Below are 19289 nucleotides of genomic sequence, written 5' to 3'. Positions count from 1 at the left end.
TCTACTCATGCATAAACTCTACTGTCTAAGCTACTTCTATCACTAACAGGCCAATACTTAGCTTCGGACTGGCCCACCAGGTCAGGGGAACAAATGGCCTTTCGTTCGGATTCTGAGTCTGCGGGATTCAAAGCTGGTATGGACTGGTAGCTAGGAGCACCCATCTCGTAGCGAGCGTTGACTTGAGACTTGCGTTCTTTTGGCGGGAGCGGAACAGGTCACTGTCGAGGGTTGATTCGCGTTGCTGGGTGACCCTGTCAAGAAGGACGATTTGAACTTGGGGGCTTTACTTTATAGTCCCCAGGGGCTTCCCGCCTTTCGGGGCGGACTCTGTACCTGGTTTCAAGTGATTGGACTTTGTTCCAATCGCTTGGTTCGATTTCTCCAATACTGGAGCGGTTCCCTGATCGATGGGCGGTCTTGAAGTGTCCGTTAACCTCTTTTGTGTTGGCTCCTGCTGGCGCTGAGGAGTCTGACTTGGCCTTGTTTATCTCAAATGTTTTGATTGTTCCTGGGGATCGCTCATTAGTATATAGATGGCTGCTACATTATTATGCAGATGGCTGCTTGTATCGATGCTGTCTGGGCTTTTGTAGAGTTTAATACACAGTAAACTTGCACCTGCTAGTTTCTGCCTGTGTTGGCTGAATTTCCCTTCAGCCTTTGCTGTTCTCCCTTTTACGTCGGGAGTTGGCCAACCCAGGTGGCTACACTCCCTTAACTGCATTGTTCTTCATTCCCTGACCCGGCGAGCACTCTTCTATGGCCTCTACACTGACCATAACTATGCAAGAAATGTTTAACTGACAATTCTGAGGGGCGCTATGTCAAACAGGGACATGCATTACAAAATAAGAAAATAGGTACCTCTAACTATCCTTAATAAACTACACTCCCTCAAACATTCAATCATACGAACTTCCTAAACATTACACACAAAATCATAGCAGCATTATACATATTTTCCCTGGCTTGGCAGTCAAGCTCAGGATTGTACAATCGCTCATGAACATTTCTTTATTCACAAAAAACGCAAACGAATGTTCTTTATTAGAGATCGGGGGGGGGTCGGGGATCTGGTCATATCCGAAAACAGGGGATCTTATCCTATATACCGGGGTGCGAGCGCGGTAGGCTCTCCCATCGCCATTTCCTCAGACGAATAGTCTGCACGATGCTGCAGAGTATCGCCAATACTAGTAGGGATTCTATCAAGTAGGACAGGGAGTACCAGGGTATAAACCTGTCACACCAAGATGGTGTGGTGCTGCTTGTGACTGGGCTCTGGGTACTATGGGGAAGTGAATCATTAACAGCTGGGGGGGGTTGAGGTCAGGGGGTTCGCGTTCGCGCGCAACCAAATGTCCATGAGGGTGATGAGCAACACGGAGGGTGTCCTCATGGTTCTTCACTCTCTTTTCTCTTCTCTGGTCCTGGAGCTTCTGGAGTTCTGTGGGATCAAGCATAGTGTCTGTTACTATCTTGGTTTAATATCTCGTATGATAGTCTGTCTGTCCTTTAGTACCAATTACGAGGGGTATTAAGGCGATGCTCTAATTATGGGTACGGCTTTCGCTATTTTCCGAAATACAAACTCCCGACAGTTTTGTCGCAACAAAAGAATCTATCAATTTTACCTTATAGCCCTGTTAGTTACGCATGCATTTAACACACTTCCGAATTATGAGGATTGATCAGAACTGCTTGAACACTTGTGGTTTTCTGTTCCCAATTGGATCTCTAATTCAAATTTTTGGGTTCTCCCGGAGTGGTGAAGCCACTTCTAGATCGGGTCCCACTAGAGTCGCCAGTAATATGTTGCTAACTTTTGGTTGTTTCAATTGGCTCTGTTTTATAACCTTTACTCTAGAGTCGCCAGGTATCTTTATGATACCGCCACGAGGTTCAAGTTCAAGTAATGATCAATAACTCAGTACACCAATTAGTAAGATTCAAATCAAAGCACATTTAGTTACACACAGTCAAATCTACTCATGCATAAACTCTACTCTCTAAGCTACTTCTATCACTAACAGGCCAATACTTAGCTTCGGACTGGCCCACCAGGTCAGGGGAACAAATCGTTCGGGTTCTGAGTCTGCGGGATTCAAAGCTGGTATGGACTGGTAGCTAGGAGCACCTATCTCGTAGCGAGCGTTGACTTGAGACATACGTTCTTTTGGCGGGAGCTGAACAGGTCACTGTCAAGGGTTGGTTCGCGTTGCTGAGTGACCCTGTCAAGAAGGACGATTTGAACTTGGGGGCTTTACTTTATAGTCCCCAGGGGCTTCCCGCCTTTCGGGGCGGACCCCGTACCTGGTTTCAAGTGATTGGACTTCGTTTCAATCGCTTGGTTCGATTTCTCCAATACTGGAGCGGTTCCCTGATCGATGGGCAGTCTTGAGGTGTCCGTTAACCTCTTTTGTGTTGGCTCCTGCTGGCGCCGAGGAGTCTGGCTTGGCCTTGTTTATCTCAAATGTTTTGATTGTTCCCGGGAATCGCTCATTAGTATGTAGATGGCTGCTACATTATTATGCAGATGTCTGCTTGTATCAATGCTGTCTGGGCTTTTGCAGAGTTTAATACACAGTAAACTTGCACCTGCTAGTTTCTGCCTGTGTTGGCTGAATTTCCCTTCAGCCTTTGCTGTTCTCCCTTTTACGTCGGGAGTTGGCCAACCCAGGTGGCTACAGCCTCTCAACCTAAATCTGTGACCTCATGCCCTAGAATGCCCCACAAGGGGGAACATTTGGTCTGCATTGACTTTATCAATCCCTCTTAGAATTTTATATCCTTTCGACCAGATCCCATCTCATTCTTGTAAATTCCAGCGAGTATAAGATCATCTCGTACCTCAACCCTCTGAACTGCCTCCAATGCCACCACATCCTTCCTCCAATAAGGAGACCAAAACTGGACACGCTACTCCAGATGTGGTCTCACCAACACCCTATACAATTACAACAACACTCCTCTACTTTGATATTCCAGTCCTTTTGCAAGAAACGCTAAAATTGCATTTGCCTTTTTTATTGCATGCTGTACCTGCATCGGTACCGACTTTCTGTGATTCATAAATAAATACACCCAGATCCCTCTGCACGGGTGCATTTTCATTTGGATTATCATCTTTTTTAGTGTCATAAGTGCGCTTACATTACCATTGCAATGAAGTTACTGTGAAAATCCCGAGTCGCCACACTCCAGCGCCTGTTCGGGTACACTGAGGGAGAATTCAGAAAGTAGTCAACATTTCAGTGGAATGTAATATGAGGATTTGTAGTTGTACAGTAGATATTGTAACTGATTTCAGTAGACCATCATGTTATATACCTGATAATTTTTCACTCTGGCCAATTGCACTGTGGAAAACATTCAGTTTAGTTCTTGGATTAATTCTTCCAAATTTGGATGGAACATTGAGAGTTGTGTAAGATTGGAGTATAATATTGCTAGTTGCTGCTCTATCACTTCTTTTGACAGAAGATACAACAATTCTGGGTCAACTGGAGTATGTGTACCACACAGACTGGAGCAGTTCAAGGAGGCAACTCACCAATATCTTCTCGTGGGCAATTGGGGATGGGCAGTAAATGTTGACCGAGCCAGTGAGGCCCATATCCCATGAATAAGCGATTCGGATTGTACTGTTTTTTTTCCCTTCGGTATATTAAGCATAACTATTAGATTAAAAGCACTGGTGATATTGCTTGTATTTATAAACCCAGATTTACCATTCTTTCTTTTCTTGGGCTGTCAAAATTCGAATAGCATGAGGAAAGGGTAGGGGTGTATAGTTTGCTCTGTAGTCAGAGCATTTACATTGCAGAAGGAGGCCATTCGGCCCATCGAGTCTGCATCGGCCCTTAGAAAGAGCACCCTACCTAAGCCCACACCTCCACCCCATCCCCAGTAATCCCACCTAACATAAGGGCAATTTATCATGGTCAATCCACCTAACCTGCACACCTTTGGACTGTGGGAGGAAACCGGAGCACCCAGGCAGAGACAGGGAGAACGTGCAGACTCCGCACAGACAGTGACCCAAGCCGGGAATCGAACCTGGGACCCTGGAGCTGTGAAGCAACTGTGCTAACCACTGTGCTACCCTGCCGCCCCAAAGGTGTTGGGTAGGAATTTAGAGTGCTAGACAATGTTAGCAATGGGATTGCATTAAAACCACTCATTTGCATCCAAGGATGACAGTGAAGCAATGAGTAATAAATGTTGTTAGTTTTGAGCTCATATTATAACTTGCTGTGTCTTTCTGTTCAGTCCTATCCTCTAGCCTGGTGTTTAACATTGCGGATGGCCAATTTAGCAGCCGAGCTGACCTGATCGATGCAGCTGGCAGTTCCCTTGGGCGGGGTGCTCTAGTTCCAGGACTGGGTAAGGACAATATATTGCATGGTTAAAATAAGATTGTAAATATTTTTATGTTGAAAGTAGGTTGTAAACCTGTTTGACTATTACTATAAACTAACTTGTACGTTAAGTGCATTGAAAATGTTGAACACAATCAAGCATTCCTGAGGTTACTGATAGATTTGGAGTCGAGATTCTGCGATCCAACATTTTGGTCTGTTTCCACCATTTGCAATGTTGAATCTTTTTGTTTTTTGTTGCTCGACTAAGTATAAAAGCCAGGATTTAGCTTGTCGCTATTTTGTTCTAAAGTAAAAGAACAATATAAAAGCAGCTATAAATGTAAGTCTGTCTTCATAATAAATAAAGAGGTGGTATCCTTGTTCACTGAGCAATGCCATTATGACATTACTCCCACTATCCCTGCTCTGTAGCTGTAATAATGGCTCCATGTGGGAGTAGTACTTCATCTTTTCCAAGTTTCATGTTCAGAAATGTTGACAGTTTGCTGATTTCTGTTCCAACATAAATTAACAGCAAGGCCGCAAGGGTTCTATTTGAATAGTATTCGAGTTGCAGTGGCTCTCTTGCCTGGGACAAACAAACTTAGCTGACAGTACAAACTGATCCGGTTGGATTTTGTTCAGTGTCAACATTCAACGATAACCTTGCTTAATCATTGTTGAGTAAAATTGTTCTTTGACTTGCCTAAATCATTGAACTACAAGCAGAAAAAAAATTTGCAAAATAAATAAATCTTTTGGGTTTTAGGCAAGGAAATGGTCAATGAGTACAACTTTAGAATCTGAATCTTACAGTTCGGATGGAGGTCACGTTGGTCACCATACCTGTGCCAGCTCTGTAAAGCTATACAAATAGCCCCAGTCCGCTGCTTTTTACCCATTACCGAGCAACATTTTCCATCTCAATTATACAATTACATTTTGAAAGTTACTATTCACTCTGCTTCCATCATCCTTTCAGGCTTAAAAAAAATCTTATCTTATCCTGGTTATTTTGACTATTATCTTAAATCTGTACTTTCTGATGATGTGACAGTGGAAACAATTTTACCCCATCTCCTCTTCCAAAATCCCTTCTTAATTTTGAATGCCTCTTAAATTTCCCTTAATTTGGCCTGCTCCAAGGAGCACAATTCAAGTTTTGCTAGCCTCACTCAGAGCTGATCTCCCTCATAGCTGGCACTATTTTAGTATATCTGCTCTGTAACATTCCTATTTTTTATATATATATATATATACACACACAAACAAAAAAAGAAATAAAATAAAATAACTGGTAGGATATTATGCACTAGCTCAACCACAGCAACTCTGTACAACTGGCAATATAATTTTTAACACATAAGTAGGCATCTGTTTGTGGGGCGTGGGGGGAGAGAACTGGGAGGTAGATATACATTTGGGTGCCAGAGAAACAATTACAGAGGGCAATATACGAATGGATCTGGTGTTGATGTTGTCACTTGCTTTTCCTGGACTCTGTAACATTCCTAAGACGTTAGCATTCTTCTTAAAAGTATAGTAGCAAGAATTCGGTGCAAATACTTGAGCTGATGCCTAACCAGTGATTCTAAGAAATCAGATCAAAGTTCAATATTTGCAATTCTAATTTTAAAAGAAAATAGCATTATCTCTCCCTGGGCAGGTTGTTTCCACTAGCGGGTGAAAGCAGAACTAGGGGGCATAGCCTCAAAATAAGGGGAAGTAGATTTAGCACTGAGCTTAGGAGGAACTTCTTCACCCAAAGGGTTGTGAATCTATGGAATTCCTTGCCCAGTGAAGCAGTAGAGGCTCCTTCATTAAATGTTTTTAAGATAAAGATAGATAGTTTTTTGAAGAATAAAGGGATTAAGGATTATGGTGTTCGGGCCGGAAAGTGGAGCTGAGTCCAAAAAAGATTAGCCATGATCTCATTGAATGGCGGAGCAGGCTCGAGGGGCCAGATGGCTTACTCCTGCTCCTAGTTCTTATGTTCTTATGATTAGGTATAAAACGGTGAAAAGTTCACTTCCCCGTTGATGCAACCAAAATTGCAAACTTTGGGTGTGATCCAATTTTTTAGAGCTCTGATTTTCATTGCCAGAAGGTACCATGTGGAAGTCTCTGGAGTAGCTCTTTTGTATAACCAGCCATTAACCACAGGAGTATTGGCGGAGGTCTGGGACCTGGCCTCCTCATTTTCTTGGCAACGAGGTGTGGATGGATGTGGATGGAAAACAGACTGATCCCCCTTTGTTGGAGGGTAATAGAAAATGCTGATTTGAATTATTGTGGCTGACTTATTATTGATAAGTTATTGCTCCATAGAGCATAATGGCCAACTCTTTCTTGATCGATATTGTACCAGTTGTATTTATTTTCTGCTCTAGGATCCTGCTATGATGCTATGAACAATATGATTTGGACATGTTCTAGTGACTACATGGATCAGTGGTGCAATCCTGGTAACCAGGCCTTCCATCATGTCTGTCAAAGACTGGGTGTTAGCCACATCATTCCTGAGCCAAAAGGTTAGTGCTTGTGACTGCATTTTGTTTGGCTTGTACATTAATTTGCACTGCTGGTTTAATATTGATTGAATGCTATGGCATTTTTGTTTGTTGTTGCTGTTTATTACTTCTCTGCCTCCAATCTGTTGACATACCTTTTATGAAAGGTGCTGAATCATACTCTGTATAGTTCTATAGAGCGCTGGCAGAATTACAGTCACCCTCTCAGATAACTATTTTTCATTTGCTAGTCTAAGCAGCGAGTGCCAACAGACCTTTTTGCATTTCGAGATCAGCATTCATGTACTCTTTTTAATAAGGACCACCAAATAATATATTCCTCCCCATAACCCGCAAGCCCAGGAGTGCTGAAACCAATTCAACTTCTGATCCAAGTTCTATGTGTGATCTGGCAACTCCGCACCAACTGGAGAATGAAGTGATGCCACAGACACTTGACAACTGAAAACCAGGACTTTTGAAGTGATTTCAAAGCTGCAATTTTATCTTTGAGTTCAAGGTTGAGTCTCTTAAGTTTCATCTGATCTTTGCACTTTCCTTCAGGTCGTCTGAATCTATCAATGTCACTACTTTGAGATACATGTGCAGTTTTAGATTTGTAGCATGCAAAGTGAGTTTAGTATTATGGTCAACTTCAGGAGCAAAATTAGACTGGTTTGTTTTGTATAACAATACATTATTTTTCTGGGAAAATCACCAAATATCAATATCTTTTATATTGAACTTTTGTTGACCACTCAAATTGATGATGACATACAGCAGCAATATTTGAAGGAAGCTGACACCCCAATATTGGATCCAGAAATTATTTACAGCAAATTTAGTTTTATATTTGTGCATTGTGTGAGATTTAGAGGTAATTGCTTTTTTATTCTTATTGGCTGTGTGCTATGTTTTAGATGGATCCGTGTCAACCAGTGATGTCATTAACCAACTCCTGCATCATGTGGGAGCGATGTGCATTCATCAGCTCAATTTGTTGAATGCCAGTGCAAATTTACCAATCTCAAACTTCCTGGGAAAACAACACCCTATTGAAACACAACACCTCAGCAGTATCTGCGACATCATGGAGAAGGCCATGGCAAACAAGGACACGTGCATTGTACGCTGTATCCTTATTGTTTTTCAGGTACAGTGACCCAGTGCATTTACATTTTGACCTTGTTTCTAAAGACAACTTTGTTTTGATGCAAAATGGAGACTTGGGAATATGCAGCATTAGTTAAAAGATTTACCTTGCAAGTGTTCATAGAATTTACAGTGCAGAAGGAGGCCAATCGAGTCTGCACCGGCTCTTGGAAAGAGCACCCTACCCAAGTACACACTTCCACCCCATCCCCAGTAACCCCACCCAACACTAAGGGCAATTTTGGACACTAAGGGCAATTTATCATGGCCAATCCACCTAACCTGCACATCTTTGGACTGTGGGAGGAAACCGGAGCCCCCGGAGGAAACCCACGCACACACGGGAAGAACGTGCAGACTCCGCACAGACAGTGACGCAAGCCGGGAATCGAACCTGGGACCCTGGAGCTGTGAAGCAATTGTGCTATCCACTATGCTACAGTGCTACCCATGTTGCACTGAAATGTTTATCTGCACAAGGCTGCAGAGAGAAGCAACAAAATGGCATACATTGGTTTTATGCTGGCCACAGAACTACCAGTTTTTGAAGCAGTTTAACTTAGACTTCAGTCACTTCAATCTGTTGCTGATGTACCTGTTAGACTTGGAGATCAGTTGCTGATTAACTTGGTTACATTTCTTGCAGCACTTGCATGAACTATGTGACTCAATGTTATGAGATCGACATCCTTATCTTATTTGCACTGTTCCATATTAACTAATATACAAAAGCAAATTCTATTCAGCAGTTCCTACATGAAACCAAAATACTAAACTGCTCTCGAGTACAAAAATCATTTTTTTCAGCTTAAAATGCCATCAGTGTGACTTTTTGTCTCTGGGAAGTAATTTGTTTTTTTAAGTAAGTTGGGGGGATGGCGTGCGTCACAGCATCTGACCTATCAATTGGCGTGGCTGCCCTTCCAGCCACAGGGGGACCAGGTGAGGCGGGGTTGCAGCAGGCAACGCCCGCCCTACGACCTGTAGAACCCGAACATCCTGCACAGCAGCAGCATTGAAAGAGAGGACCTACAGCGTTCTCTGAAGAGCCAAGGGAATTGTTGCCCCGAAGTTCTTTCTGTATATTTTACACAGTTACACCACATTTTAAACAAAAAAATATACAGCAGGATCCCTCGCATGCCACCACAGGACCAGCATTCCCGCTTAGAACACCCAGCCAAAGCAACGGCAACGGCAACAGAAATCATTAACGCACACCACGCCTGCATCCATTGCATGCAGCCCGTGAATGCCACTTGTCGTCAACTATCAGCCGCAGGCAACCGTCAGCTCTCGGGCAGTTGTACTGTAGCACAACCTCCAATGAACTGGTCGCAGAACAGTCCAGGCAACAAAATGCACAGAATCAGAACAAAGTTCCAACAGGGCAGCATCAAACTCGAGAGCGGCTCCCTGATGTACCACTCTGCCGCAGCAAATCACATCGCGAAACAACGGCAACAGTCAGAAATATTGCATGATCCTCGGCGGAAGTTGGTCAAATGATGCTGCATCCAGTACCGCAGGAACATCAGGCCCCGGACCTGTCCAAGCATACGCACTCCACAAGCTGGCAGAAAAGACTCAGCCCGGCGCTTGCCTTCCATGCCCGCACAGGCTCTGAAAAAACAGCTTCTTCCCTGCTGGTACCAGACTCCTGAACGACCCTTTTATGGGCCAAACTGATCTCTCAACACATCTTCTATACTGTTGCAACTCTATACTCCCAATGTTTGACCCAATGTCTATGTATTTACATTGTGTATTTATCGTATGTCCTATACTTTTCATGTAAGGAATGATCTGTCTGGACTGTACGCAGAACACTACTTTTCAATTCACCTCTGTACACATGACAATAAATCTAAAAGCACCACAGCAAGAACTCTGTACCTTAGTTCACTCAAAAAAGATTTTTTCGGTAAGGTGTCACAGGTGAACAGGAAGCACGCCAACAGCACCAATTCACCCTCTTTGGCAGTTTCGTAAAGTGAGGAGTCCAATGAGCTGCTTAAAAGTCTTTTTATTCAGCAAACAATGTCACCCATGTGAGGCAGGGTACACCTCACCAGGTCTCCCCTCCTTTCTGGGCATCTCTGCACTGGCTGAACTTTTGTATCAGTGCTAATAGGCTACCCCATCCATAATGGGGGAGTTTGCAGCACCAATGAGCACAGACTTTTGAAAGAACATATTACCATTCAGACTTCTGTGGTGTTGCACTTGGGCGTTGAGCACAAGTGTAGGTTTAGGATGAAGTGGTGACTGGGCTGGGATTAATTGAAGGAGGGTCTCAAGATGTGATTAATTCTTCAAGTTGTAAAATAAATATGTCCTCAAGCCACATACAGAATGAAATCCATCTACATAAACCCGTTATGCGGGGGGAGGGGGGGTCATGTGATGTGAGCACAGGAGCAGCTGCGTTTTCGCAGGCTCTGGTGACACTCATTTTTAATCCGGATGTCCAACCCATAACTATTAGATCCTGATGTGTATGACCTGTTATTTTGCTGGAAGGTCCTGGTTAAACTTTGGTTACATGGAGCCAAGTTAAGTTAAGATACTTTGGTCGGATGAGGCAGTCGAAGATGGCCGGGGTGGGGCCCAGTTCACAGTAGCAGTTTCCCTGGTGGGTGGGCCTACACCTCAGTGATGCTGTTGGCGTTGAGATGATGGCTGCCATTGTGACTGAAGTTACCGACAATGGTCTTGACTCCCCAGCACAGATTATTGGTGCTCACTTTGATGAATAACGAGATATCGATGATGGTGATTTGATTTATTGTCACATGTACCGAAGTACAGTGAAAGTACTTTTCTGCGGCCGGGGGAACGTACTCAGTACGTACGTCGTCGACAAAAAGAATGATCAACAGAGAACATCGACAAACAGTGATTGGTTACAGTGCGGAACAAGGGGCCAAACAAAGCAAACACATGAGCAAGAGCAGCATAGGGCGTCGTGAATAGTGTTCTTACAGGGAACAGATCAGTCCGAGGGGGAGTTGTTAAGGAGTCTTGTAGCTGTGGGGAAGAAGCTGTTCCTATGTTTGGATGTGCGGGTTTTCAGACTTCTGCACCTTCTGCCCGATGGAAGGGTCTGGAAGAAGGCAATGCCTGGGTGGGAGGGGTCTCTGATAATGCTGTCTGTCTTCCTGAGGCAACGGGAGGTGTATACAGAATCAATGTGGGGGTGGCAAGCTTGTGTGATGCGTTGGGCTGAGTTCACCACACTCTGCGGTTTATTGCGATCTTGGACCGAGCAGTTGTCATACCAGGCTGTGATGCAGCTGGATAGGATGCTCTATCGCACACCTGTAGACGTTTGTGAGCGTCGATGCAGACATGCCAAATTTCTTTAGCTTCCGCAGGAAGCAGAGGCATTGTTGGGCTTTCTTGACTGTTGCATCAATGTGAGTGGACCAGGACAGACTGTTGGTGATGGTGACCCCCAGGAACTTAAAGCTATCGACCATCTCCACTTCGGAGCCATTGATGTGGACGGGAATGTGTGTCATGCTGCGCATCTTGAAGTTGATGATCAGTTCCTTGGTCTTTCCAACATTTAGAGAGAGGTTGTTTTCGGTACACCATGCAACCAAGTGATTTATCTCCATCCTGTAGTCTGATTCGTCGTTGTTTGAGATAATGCCCCACCATAATCTTGTCATCCCCAAACTTTCAGATTGGGTTGGAGTTAAATCTTGCCACACAGTCATGTGTGTATAGGGAGGACAATAGAGGACTGAGCACACATTCTTGCGGGGGGCCCCAGTGTTGAGGACTATTGTGGAGGAGGTGCTGTTGCCTATCCTGACCGATTGCGGTCTGTTGGTGAGGAAGTCGAGGATCCAGCTGCACAGGGAGGAGGGATCAAGTCCAAAATTGCAGAGTTTGGTTATTAGTCTTGTCGGCATAATGGTGTTGAGGATGGAGCTGTAGTCGATGAACAGCAGTCTTACATCTGTGTCCTTGTTGTCGAGGTGTCCGAGTGTTGATTGTAGAGCCAGGGAGATAGCATATGCTGTGGACCGGTTGCGGTGATAGGCAAACTGTAGTGGGTCGAGACCGTCTGGGAGGCTGGTAGTGGTCTGTCTCATGACTGGCCGCTCGAAGCATTTCATGATAACAGACGTCAGGGCCACCGGTCAGTGGTCGTTGAGGCAGGCTACCTTGTTCTTTGGTACTGGCATTATGCTCGTCTTTAAGGAGATGGGGACCTCCGAGCGGAGGAGTGAGGTGTTGAAGATATCTGCGAATACACTCGCCAGCTGGCCTGCGCAGGCTCTGAGTGCTCGCCCAGGGACTCCGTCGGGGCCCATCGCTTTCCACGGATTCACTTTCAAGAAGGCAGCTCTTCCCATAGTGGGTATGGGTGTGTCCAGGGCTGTTGGGACAAGTGGCACTGATGCATTGGCTGACTGCTCAAAGCGAGCCTAGAACTTGTTCAGATCATTGGGTAGGGATGCTCCAGCCCCAGACATTCCACCTGGCGTTGCTTTATAGCTGTGATCTTGTCTAGGCCCTGCCAAAGTCGCCGTGGGCTACTGTCGTTGGCCTGGGACTCTAGTTTTTTTGATTTTTTTTAAATTTAGAATACCCAATTCATTTTTCCAATTAAGGAATGATTTAGCATGGCCAATCCACCCAGCTTGCACATCTTTTGGGTTGTGGGGGTGAAACCCACGCAAACACGGAGAATGTGCAAACTCCACACGGACAGTGACCCAGAGCCGGGTTTGAACCTGGCGCCGTGAGTCAGTGGGGCTAACCCACTGCGCCACCGTGTCCCCATTGGGACTCTAGTTTGATGTGATATTGTTTTTTTGCATCCCTGATGGCGTTCCGTACGTCGTACCTGGATTTCTTACAGGTACGTCAGACTTGAAAACCTCCGTCTGGAACTTCAGTAGGGAGTGAACCCTTTGGTTGAGCCAGGCTTTCCGATTGGGGAATACCCATGTTGTCTTATTGGTACACAGTCCTCGACACACTTAGTGATGAAATCTGTGACGGTGTTTGCGGACTCATCCAGGTTAGCTGCCGCGGCCTTGAATATGGACCAGTCCACAGTCTCCAAGCAGTTGCGACGGATGTCCTCAGATTCCTCGGACGAGCACTGCACGGTTTTATTGACTGGCTCAGCACGCTTGAGATGCGGTTTGTAAGCCGGAAGTAGGATTACCGACTTTGGTGGGATTTGCCAAAGTGTGATCGGGGAGTGGAGCGGTAGGCACCTTTGATGCTCATGTAGCAGTGGTCCAGGGTGTTTGCACCTCTGGTGGGGCAGGAGATATGTTGATGGAGTTGCATTTCATTTCATTCATGGTGGTATGTAGTTCGTCAAGTGCTTTCTTCACTACCGCCTGGGGCGGGATGTAGACTTCTGTGAACAGAGGTGAATTCACGTGGGAGGTAGAAGGGGCGACACTTGACGGTTAGGTATTCTAGGTCTGGTGAGCAGTGGCACGCTAAGGACACGACTTCCGAGCATCAGGAGGTGTTGATGAGGAGGCAAACAGCCCCGCCCTTTGACTTGCCTGAGGCCATTGTGCAGTCCATTCGGTGCATTGAAAAATCTTCGGGATGTTTCTCACTTCCCTCCGGTTTCCTCCCACAAGTTTTGAAAGACGTGCTATTAGGTAATTTGGACATTCTGAATTCTTCCTCGGTGTACCTGAACAGGCGCCGGAGTGTGACAAAGAACAAAGAAATGTGCAGCACAGGAACAGGCCCTTCGGCCCTCCAAGCCCGTGCCGACCATGCTGCCCGACTAAACTACAATCTTCTACACTTCCTGGGTCCGTATCCCTCTATTCCCATCCTATTCATGTATTTGTCAAGATGCCCCTTAAATGTCACTATCGTCCCTGCTTCCACCACCTCCTCCGGTAGCGAGTTCCAGGCACCCACTACCCTCTGCGTAAAAAAACTTGCCTCGTACATCTACTCTAAACCTTGCCCCTCTCACCTTAAACCTATGCCCCCTAGTAATTGACCCCTCTAACCCGGTGAAAAGCCTCTGACTATCCACTCTGTCTATGCCCCTCATAATTTTGTAGACCTCTATCAGGTCGCCCCTCAACCTCCTTCGTTCCAGTGAGAACAAACCGAGTTTATTCAACCGCTCCTCATAGCTAATGCCCTCCATACCAGGCAACATTCTGGTAAATCATTTCTGCACCCTCTCTAAAGCCTCCACATCCTTCTGGTAGTGTGGCGACCAGAATTGAACACTATACTCCAAGTGTGGCCTAACTAAGGTTCTATACAGCTGCAACATGACTTGCCAATTCTTATACTCAATGCCCCGGCCAATGAAGGCAAGCATGTCGTATGCCTTCTTGACTACCTTCTCCACCTGTGTTGCCCCTTTCAGTGACCTGTGGACATATACTCCTAATCTCTTTGACTTTCAATACTCTTGAGGGTTCTACCATTCAATGTATATTCCCTACCTGCATTAGACCTTCCAAAATGCATTACCTCACATTTATCCGGATTAAACTCCATCTGCCATCTCTCCGCCCAAGTCTCCAAACAATCTAAATCCTGCTGTATCCTCTGACAGTCCTCATCGCTATCCGCAATTCCACCAACCTTTGTGTTGTCTGCAAACTTACTAATCAGACCAGTTACATTTTCCTCCAAATCATTTATATATACTGCAAAGAGCAAAGGTCCCAGCACTGATCCCTGTGGAACACCACTGGTCACAGCCCTCCAATTAGAAAAGCATCCTTCCATTGCTACTCTCTGCCTTCTATGACCTAGCCAGTTCTGTATCCACCTTGCCAGCTCACCCCTGATCCCGTGTGACTTCACCTTTTGTACTAGTCTACCATGAGGGACCTTGTCAAAGGCCTTACTGAAGTCCATATAGACAACATCCACTGCCCTACCTGCATCAATCATCTTAGTGACCTTCTCGAAAAACTCTATCAAGTTAGTGAGACACGACCTCCCCTTCACAAAACTATGCTGCCTCTCACTAATACGTCCATTTGCTTCCAAATGGGAGTAGATCCTGTCTCGAAGAATTCTCTCCAGTAATTTCCCTACCACTGAAGTCAGGCTCACCGGCCTGTAGTTCCCTGGATTATCCTTGCTACCCTTCTTAAACAGAGGAACAACATTGGCTATTCTCCAGTCCTCCGGGACATCACCTGAAGACAGTGAGGATCCAAAGATTTCTGTCAAGGCCTCAGCAATTTCCTCTCCAGCCTCCTTCAGTATTCTGGGGTAGATCCCATCAGGCCCTGGGGACCTATCTACCTTAATATTTTTTAAGACACCCAACACCTCGTCTTTTTGGATCTCAATGTGACCCAGGCTATCTACACACCCTTCTCCAGACTCAACATCTACCAATTTCTTCTCTTTGGTGAATGCTGATGCAAAGTATTCATTTAGTACCTCGCCCATTTCCTCTGGCTCCACACACAGATTCCTTTGCCTATTCTTCAGTGGGCCAACCCTTTCCCTGGCTACCCTCTTGCTTTTTATGTACATGTAAAAAGCCTTGGGATTTTCCTTAACCCTATTTGCCAATGACTTTTCGTGACCCCGTCTAGCCCTCCTGACTCCTTGCTTAAGTTCCTTCCTACTTTCCTTATATTCCACGCAGGCTTCATCTGTTCCCAGCCTTTTAGCCCTGACAAATGCCTCCTTTTTCTTTTTGACGAGGCCTACAATATCTCTCGTTATGCAAGGTTCCCGAAAATTGCCGTATTTATCCTTCTTCCTGACAGGAACATGCCGGTCCTGAATTCCTTTCAACTGACACTTGAAAGCCTCCCACATGTCAGATGTTGATTTGCCCTCAAACATCCGCCCCCAATCTATGTTCTTCAGTTCCCGCCTAATATTGTTATAATTAGCCTTCCCCCAATTTAGCACATTCATCCTAGGACCACTCTTATCCTTGTCCACCAGTACTTTAAAACTTACTGAATTGTGGTCACTGTTCCCGAAATGCTCCCCTACTGAATCATCTACCACCAGGCCGGGCCCATTCCCCAATACCAGGTCCAGTACCGCCCCTTCCCTAGTTGGACTGTCTACATATTGTTTTAAGAAGCCCTCCTGGATGCTCCTTACAAACTCTGCCCCGTCTAAGCCCCTGGCACTTAGTGAGTCCCAGTCAATATTGGGGAAGTTGAAGTCTCCCATCACCACAACCCTGTTGTTTTTATTCTTTTCCAAAATCTGTTTACGTATCTGCTCCTCTATCTCCCGCTGGCTGTTGGGAGGCCTGTAGTAAACCCCCAACATTGTGACTGCCTTTTACATCCCCCTCTATCCAGCCTGAAACATCTAAATCCTGGAACGTTTAGCTGCGAATCCTGCCTTTCCCTCAACCAGGTCTCTGTAATGGCAACAACATCATAGTTCCAAGTACTAATCCAAGCTCTTAAGTTCATCTGCCTTACCCGTAATACTTCTTGCATTAAAACATATGCACTTCAGGCCACCAGACCCGCTGTGTTCAGCAACTTCTCCCTGTCTGCTCTGCCTCAGAGCCCCACTGTCCCTATTCCCTAGTTCTCCCTCAATGCTCTCACCTTCTGACCTATTGCTCCCGTGCCCACCCCCCTGCCATACTAGTTTAAACCCTCCCGTGTGACACTAGCAAACCTCGCGGCCAGGATATTTATGCCTCTCCGGTTTAGATGCAACCCGTCCTTCTCATATAGGTCACACCTGCCCCGGAAGAGCTCCCAGTGGTCCAGATAACGGAAACCCTCCCTCCTACACCAGCTGTTTAGCCACGTGTTTAGCTGCTCTATCTTCCTATTTCAAGCCTCACTGGCACGTGGCACAGGGAGTAATCCCGAGATTACAACCCTCGAGGTCCTGTCTTTTAACTTTCTGCCTAGCTCCCTGAACTCCTGCTGCAGGACCTCATGCCCCTTCCTGCCTATGTCGTTAGTACCAATATGTACAACGACCTCTGCCTGTTTGCCCTCCCCCTTCAGGATTCCCTCTACCCGTTCGGAGACATCCTGGACCCTGGCACCAGGGAGGCAACATACCATCCTGGAGTCTCTTTCACGTCCACAGAAGCACCTATCTGTGCCCCTGACTATAGAGTCCCCTATTACTATTGCTCTTCTGCGCTTTGACCCTCCCTTCTGAACATCAGAGCCAGCCGTGGTGCCACTGCTCTGGCTGCTGCTGTTTTCCCCTGATAGGCTATCCCCCCCGACAGTATCCAAAGGGGTATACCTGTTCGAGAGGGGGACAACCAGAGGATTTTTACAGTAACTTAATTGCAGTGTTAATGTAAGCCTACTTGTGATAATAATTATTATTAAAGCATAGATGGATGGTGTGTGACCTCCAACCAGCAGGTGGCTGTACAGACACACCATGCAGTCTCCAGACCAAGGTCATGTGACCTGGGACCCGGATAGATGGCATCTGGCCATCTTCAGAAGAAGATTGAGAGGGTAATAAGGCATACATGTAATTTCTCAGTGCTAGGTGTAAGTTCCACAGGAGTAGCAAGGCTCCATGACTTTTATTTACATTTTCTGAGTTACAAAGCCAGAGATCAGAGTGTGGACAGGGAGCAAAACCTCTAATCCAGCTCCTTGCCTGCTTCAAAAACCAACTCCAATTCAAATTGAATCCAATTCATGGTCCCCAAGAGTAAATTCTATGATTTTATGATCTTGGCCAAAAGGCAGAGCAGATACTACACTTGATCTTAGCCAAAACGCCGAGAAGCGATACAAGACTCCATGATAACGTGCTCTGTATCAGATCGCTATCTTACCACATGAGACACAATAAAAGGATCCTGGTTTGGACATATTGATGTGTTTGATGAGTTACTTCATAAAGTACAAGGAACCAAACATTTTAAAAAATAAATTTAGAGTACCCAATTATTTATTTTCCGATTAAGGGGCAATTTTAGCATGGCCCATCCACCTAACCAGCACATCTTTGGGTTGTGGGGATGAAACTCACGCAGATACGGGGAGAATGTGCAAACTCCACACGGACAGTGACCCAGGGCTGGGATTCTAACCCGGGTCCCAGTGCTAACCACTGCGCCACCGTGCTGCCCTACAAGGAACCAAACATAACACTCCTCTGCACTCTCTCCAGTGCAATCACATTCTTCCTATAATGTGGTGACCAGAGCTGTGTACACTATTCTTGTTGTGGACTTGAAATAGATTTTTGATTTCGAACAGTAGATTTGGTTGGGTAAGACTGTAATGGGATATGAAAAAAAGTTGAGTAAATGGAGTTGAGATCCACAGGGCTGGTTTTGCACAGTGGGCTAAACAGCTGACTTGTAATGCAGACCAAGGCCAATAGCGCGGGTTCAATTCCCGTACCAGCCTCCCCGAACAGGTGCCAGAATGTGGCGACTAGGGGCTTTTCACAGTAACTTCATTTGAAGCCTACTTGTGACAATAAGTGATTTTCATTTCATTCATTCAACTAGAGCATAAGGATGGTAATGAAGCAATAAATTAAATATATATTAAAATACTGCACTCTTCTGAATCATCGACCCATCACCATTTAGATACTCCCAAATAATCAGGACATTCCTACAGAACAAGGGTTCAGAGACTACTTCAACTGTCTCATTCTACCCCATTAACAGCAACATGTCTGCCTGCTCCGCTCATCCTTGTTTCGTTTACATTCTATGGGGTGTCAGATCTTTCTTGATCCCAGACCTGCAGATGATGGCTCAGCTCCTTTCCCCTTCTGTGGTTGATTATTAGGCAAACACTATTCAACCTATGAACATGCCAAAGAGTGAAACTTCTTCAACCATCAAGAAATAACATTAACTCATTTCAGTAATAATCCTGATTAGCTTTTAAATGAAAGCTATTGACTAATTCACACCTGAAAGCAACATAATTAAATGGAGTTGAGATCCACAGGGCTGGTTTTGCACAGTGGGCTAAACAGCTGACTTGTAATGCAGACCAAGGCCAGCAGCATGGGTTCAATTCCCGCACCAGCCTCCCCGAACAGGCGGCAGAATGTGGCGACTAGGGGCTTTTCACAGTAACTTCATTGAAGCCTACCCCGCCCTGTAACCTCACTCTAAGGGGCAATTTAGCATGTCCAATCCACCTAACCTACACATTTATGTGACAGCGGGAGGAAACCAGAGCACCCGGCGGAAACCCACACAGACACTGGGGAAAAAATGCAAACTCCACTCAGTCACCCCAGGTGGGAATCGAACCTGGGTCCCTGGCGGATAAGGCAG

General features: G+C 45.6%; 1 protein-coding gene and 1 pseudogene across 1 annotated transcript in view; one reads left to right on the top strand and one right to left on the bottom strand.

Annotated features, from left to right (window-relative positions):
• The window catches only part of LOC140397295 (probable E3 ubiquitin-protein ligase HECTD4), a 561188-nt gene that overhangs the window by 220068 nt on the left and 321831 nt on the right, over positions 1-19289 (top strand). The window contains 3 exon segments of the mRNA XM_072486148.1: positions 4276-4389; positions 6758-6898; positions 7798-8030. Coding sequence (XP_072342249.1) covers positions 4276-4389; positions 6758-6898; positions 7798-8030 — 488 coding nt within the window.
• On the bottom strand, positions 17594-17771 carry LOC140430906 (U2 spliceosomal RNA; annotated as a pseudogene).

Source organism: Scyliorhinus torazame, chromosome 1, assembly GCF_047496885.1.
Source record: "Scyliorhinus torazame isolate Kashiwa2021f chromosome 1, sScyTor2.1, whole genome shotgun sequence".
In the NCBI taxonomy this organism is placed as follows: domain Eukaryota; kingdom Metazoa; phylum Chordata; class Chondrichthyes; order Carcharhiniformes; family Scyliorhinidae; genus Scyliorhinus; species Scyliorhinus torazame.
The sequence above is the reverse complement of the archived record's forward strand: the minus strand, read 5'-3'. Positions and strand labels throughout refer to the sequence as shown.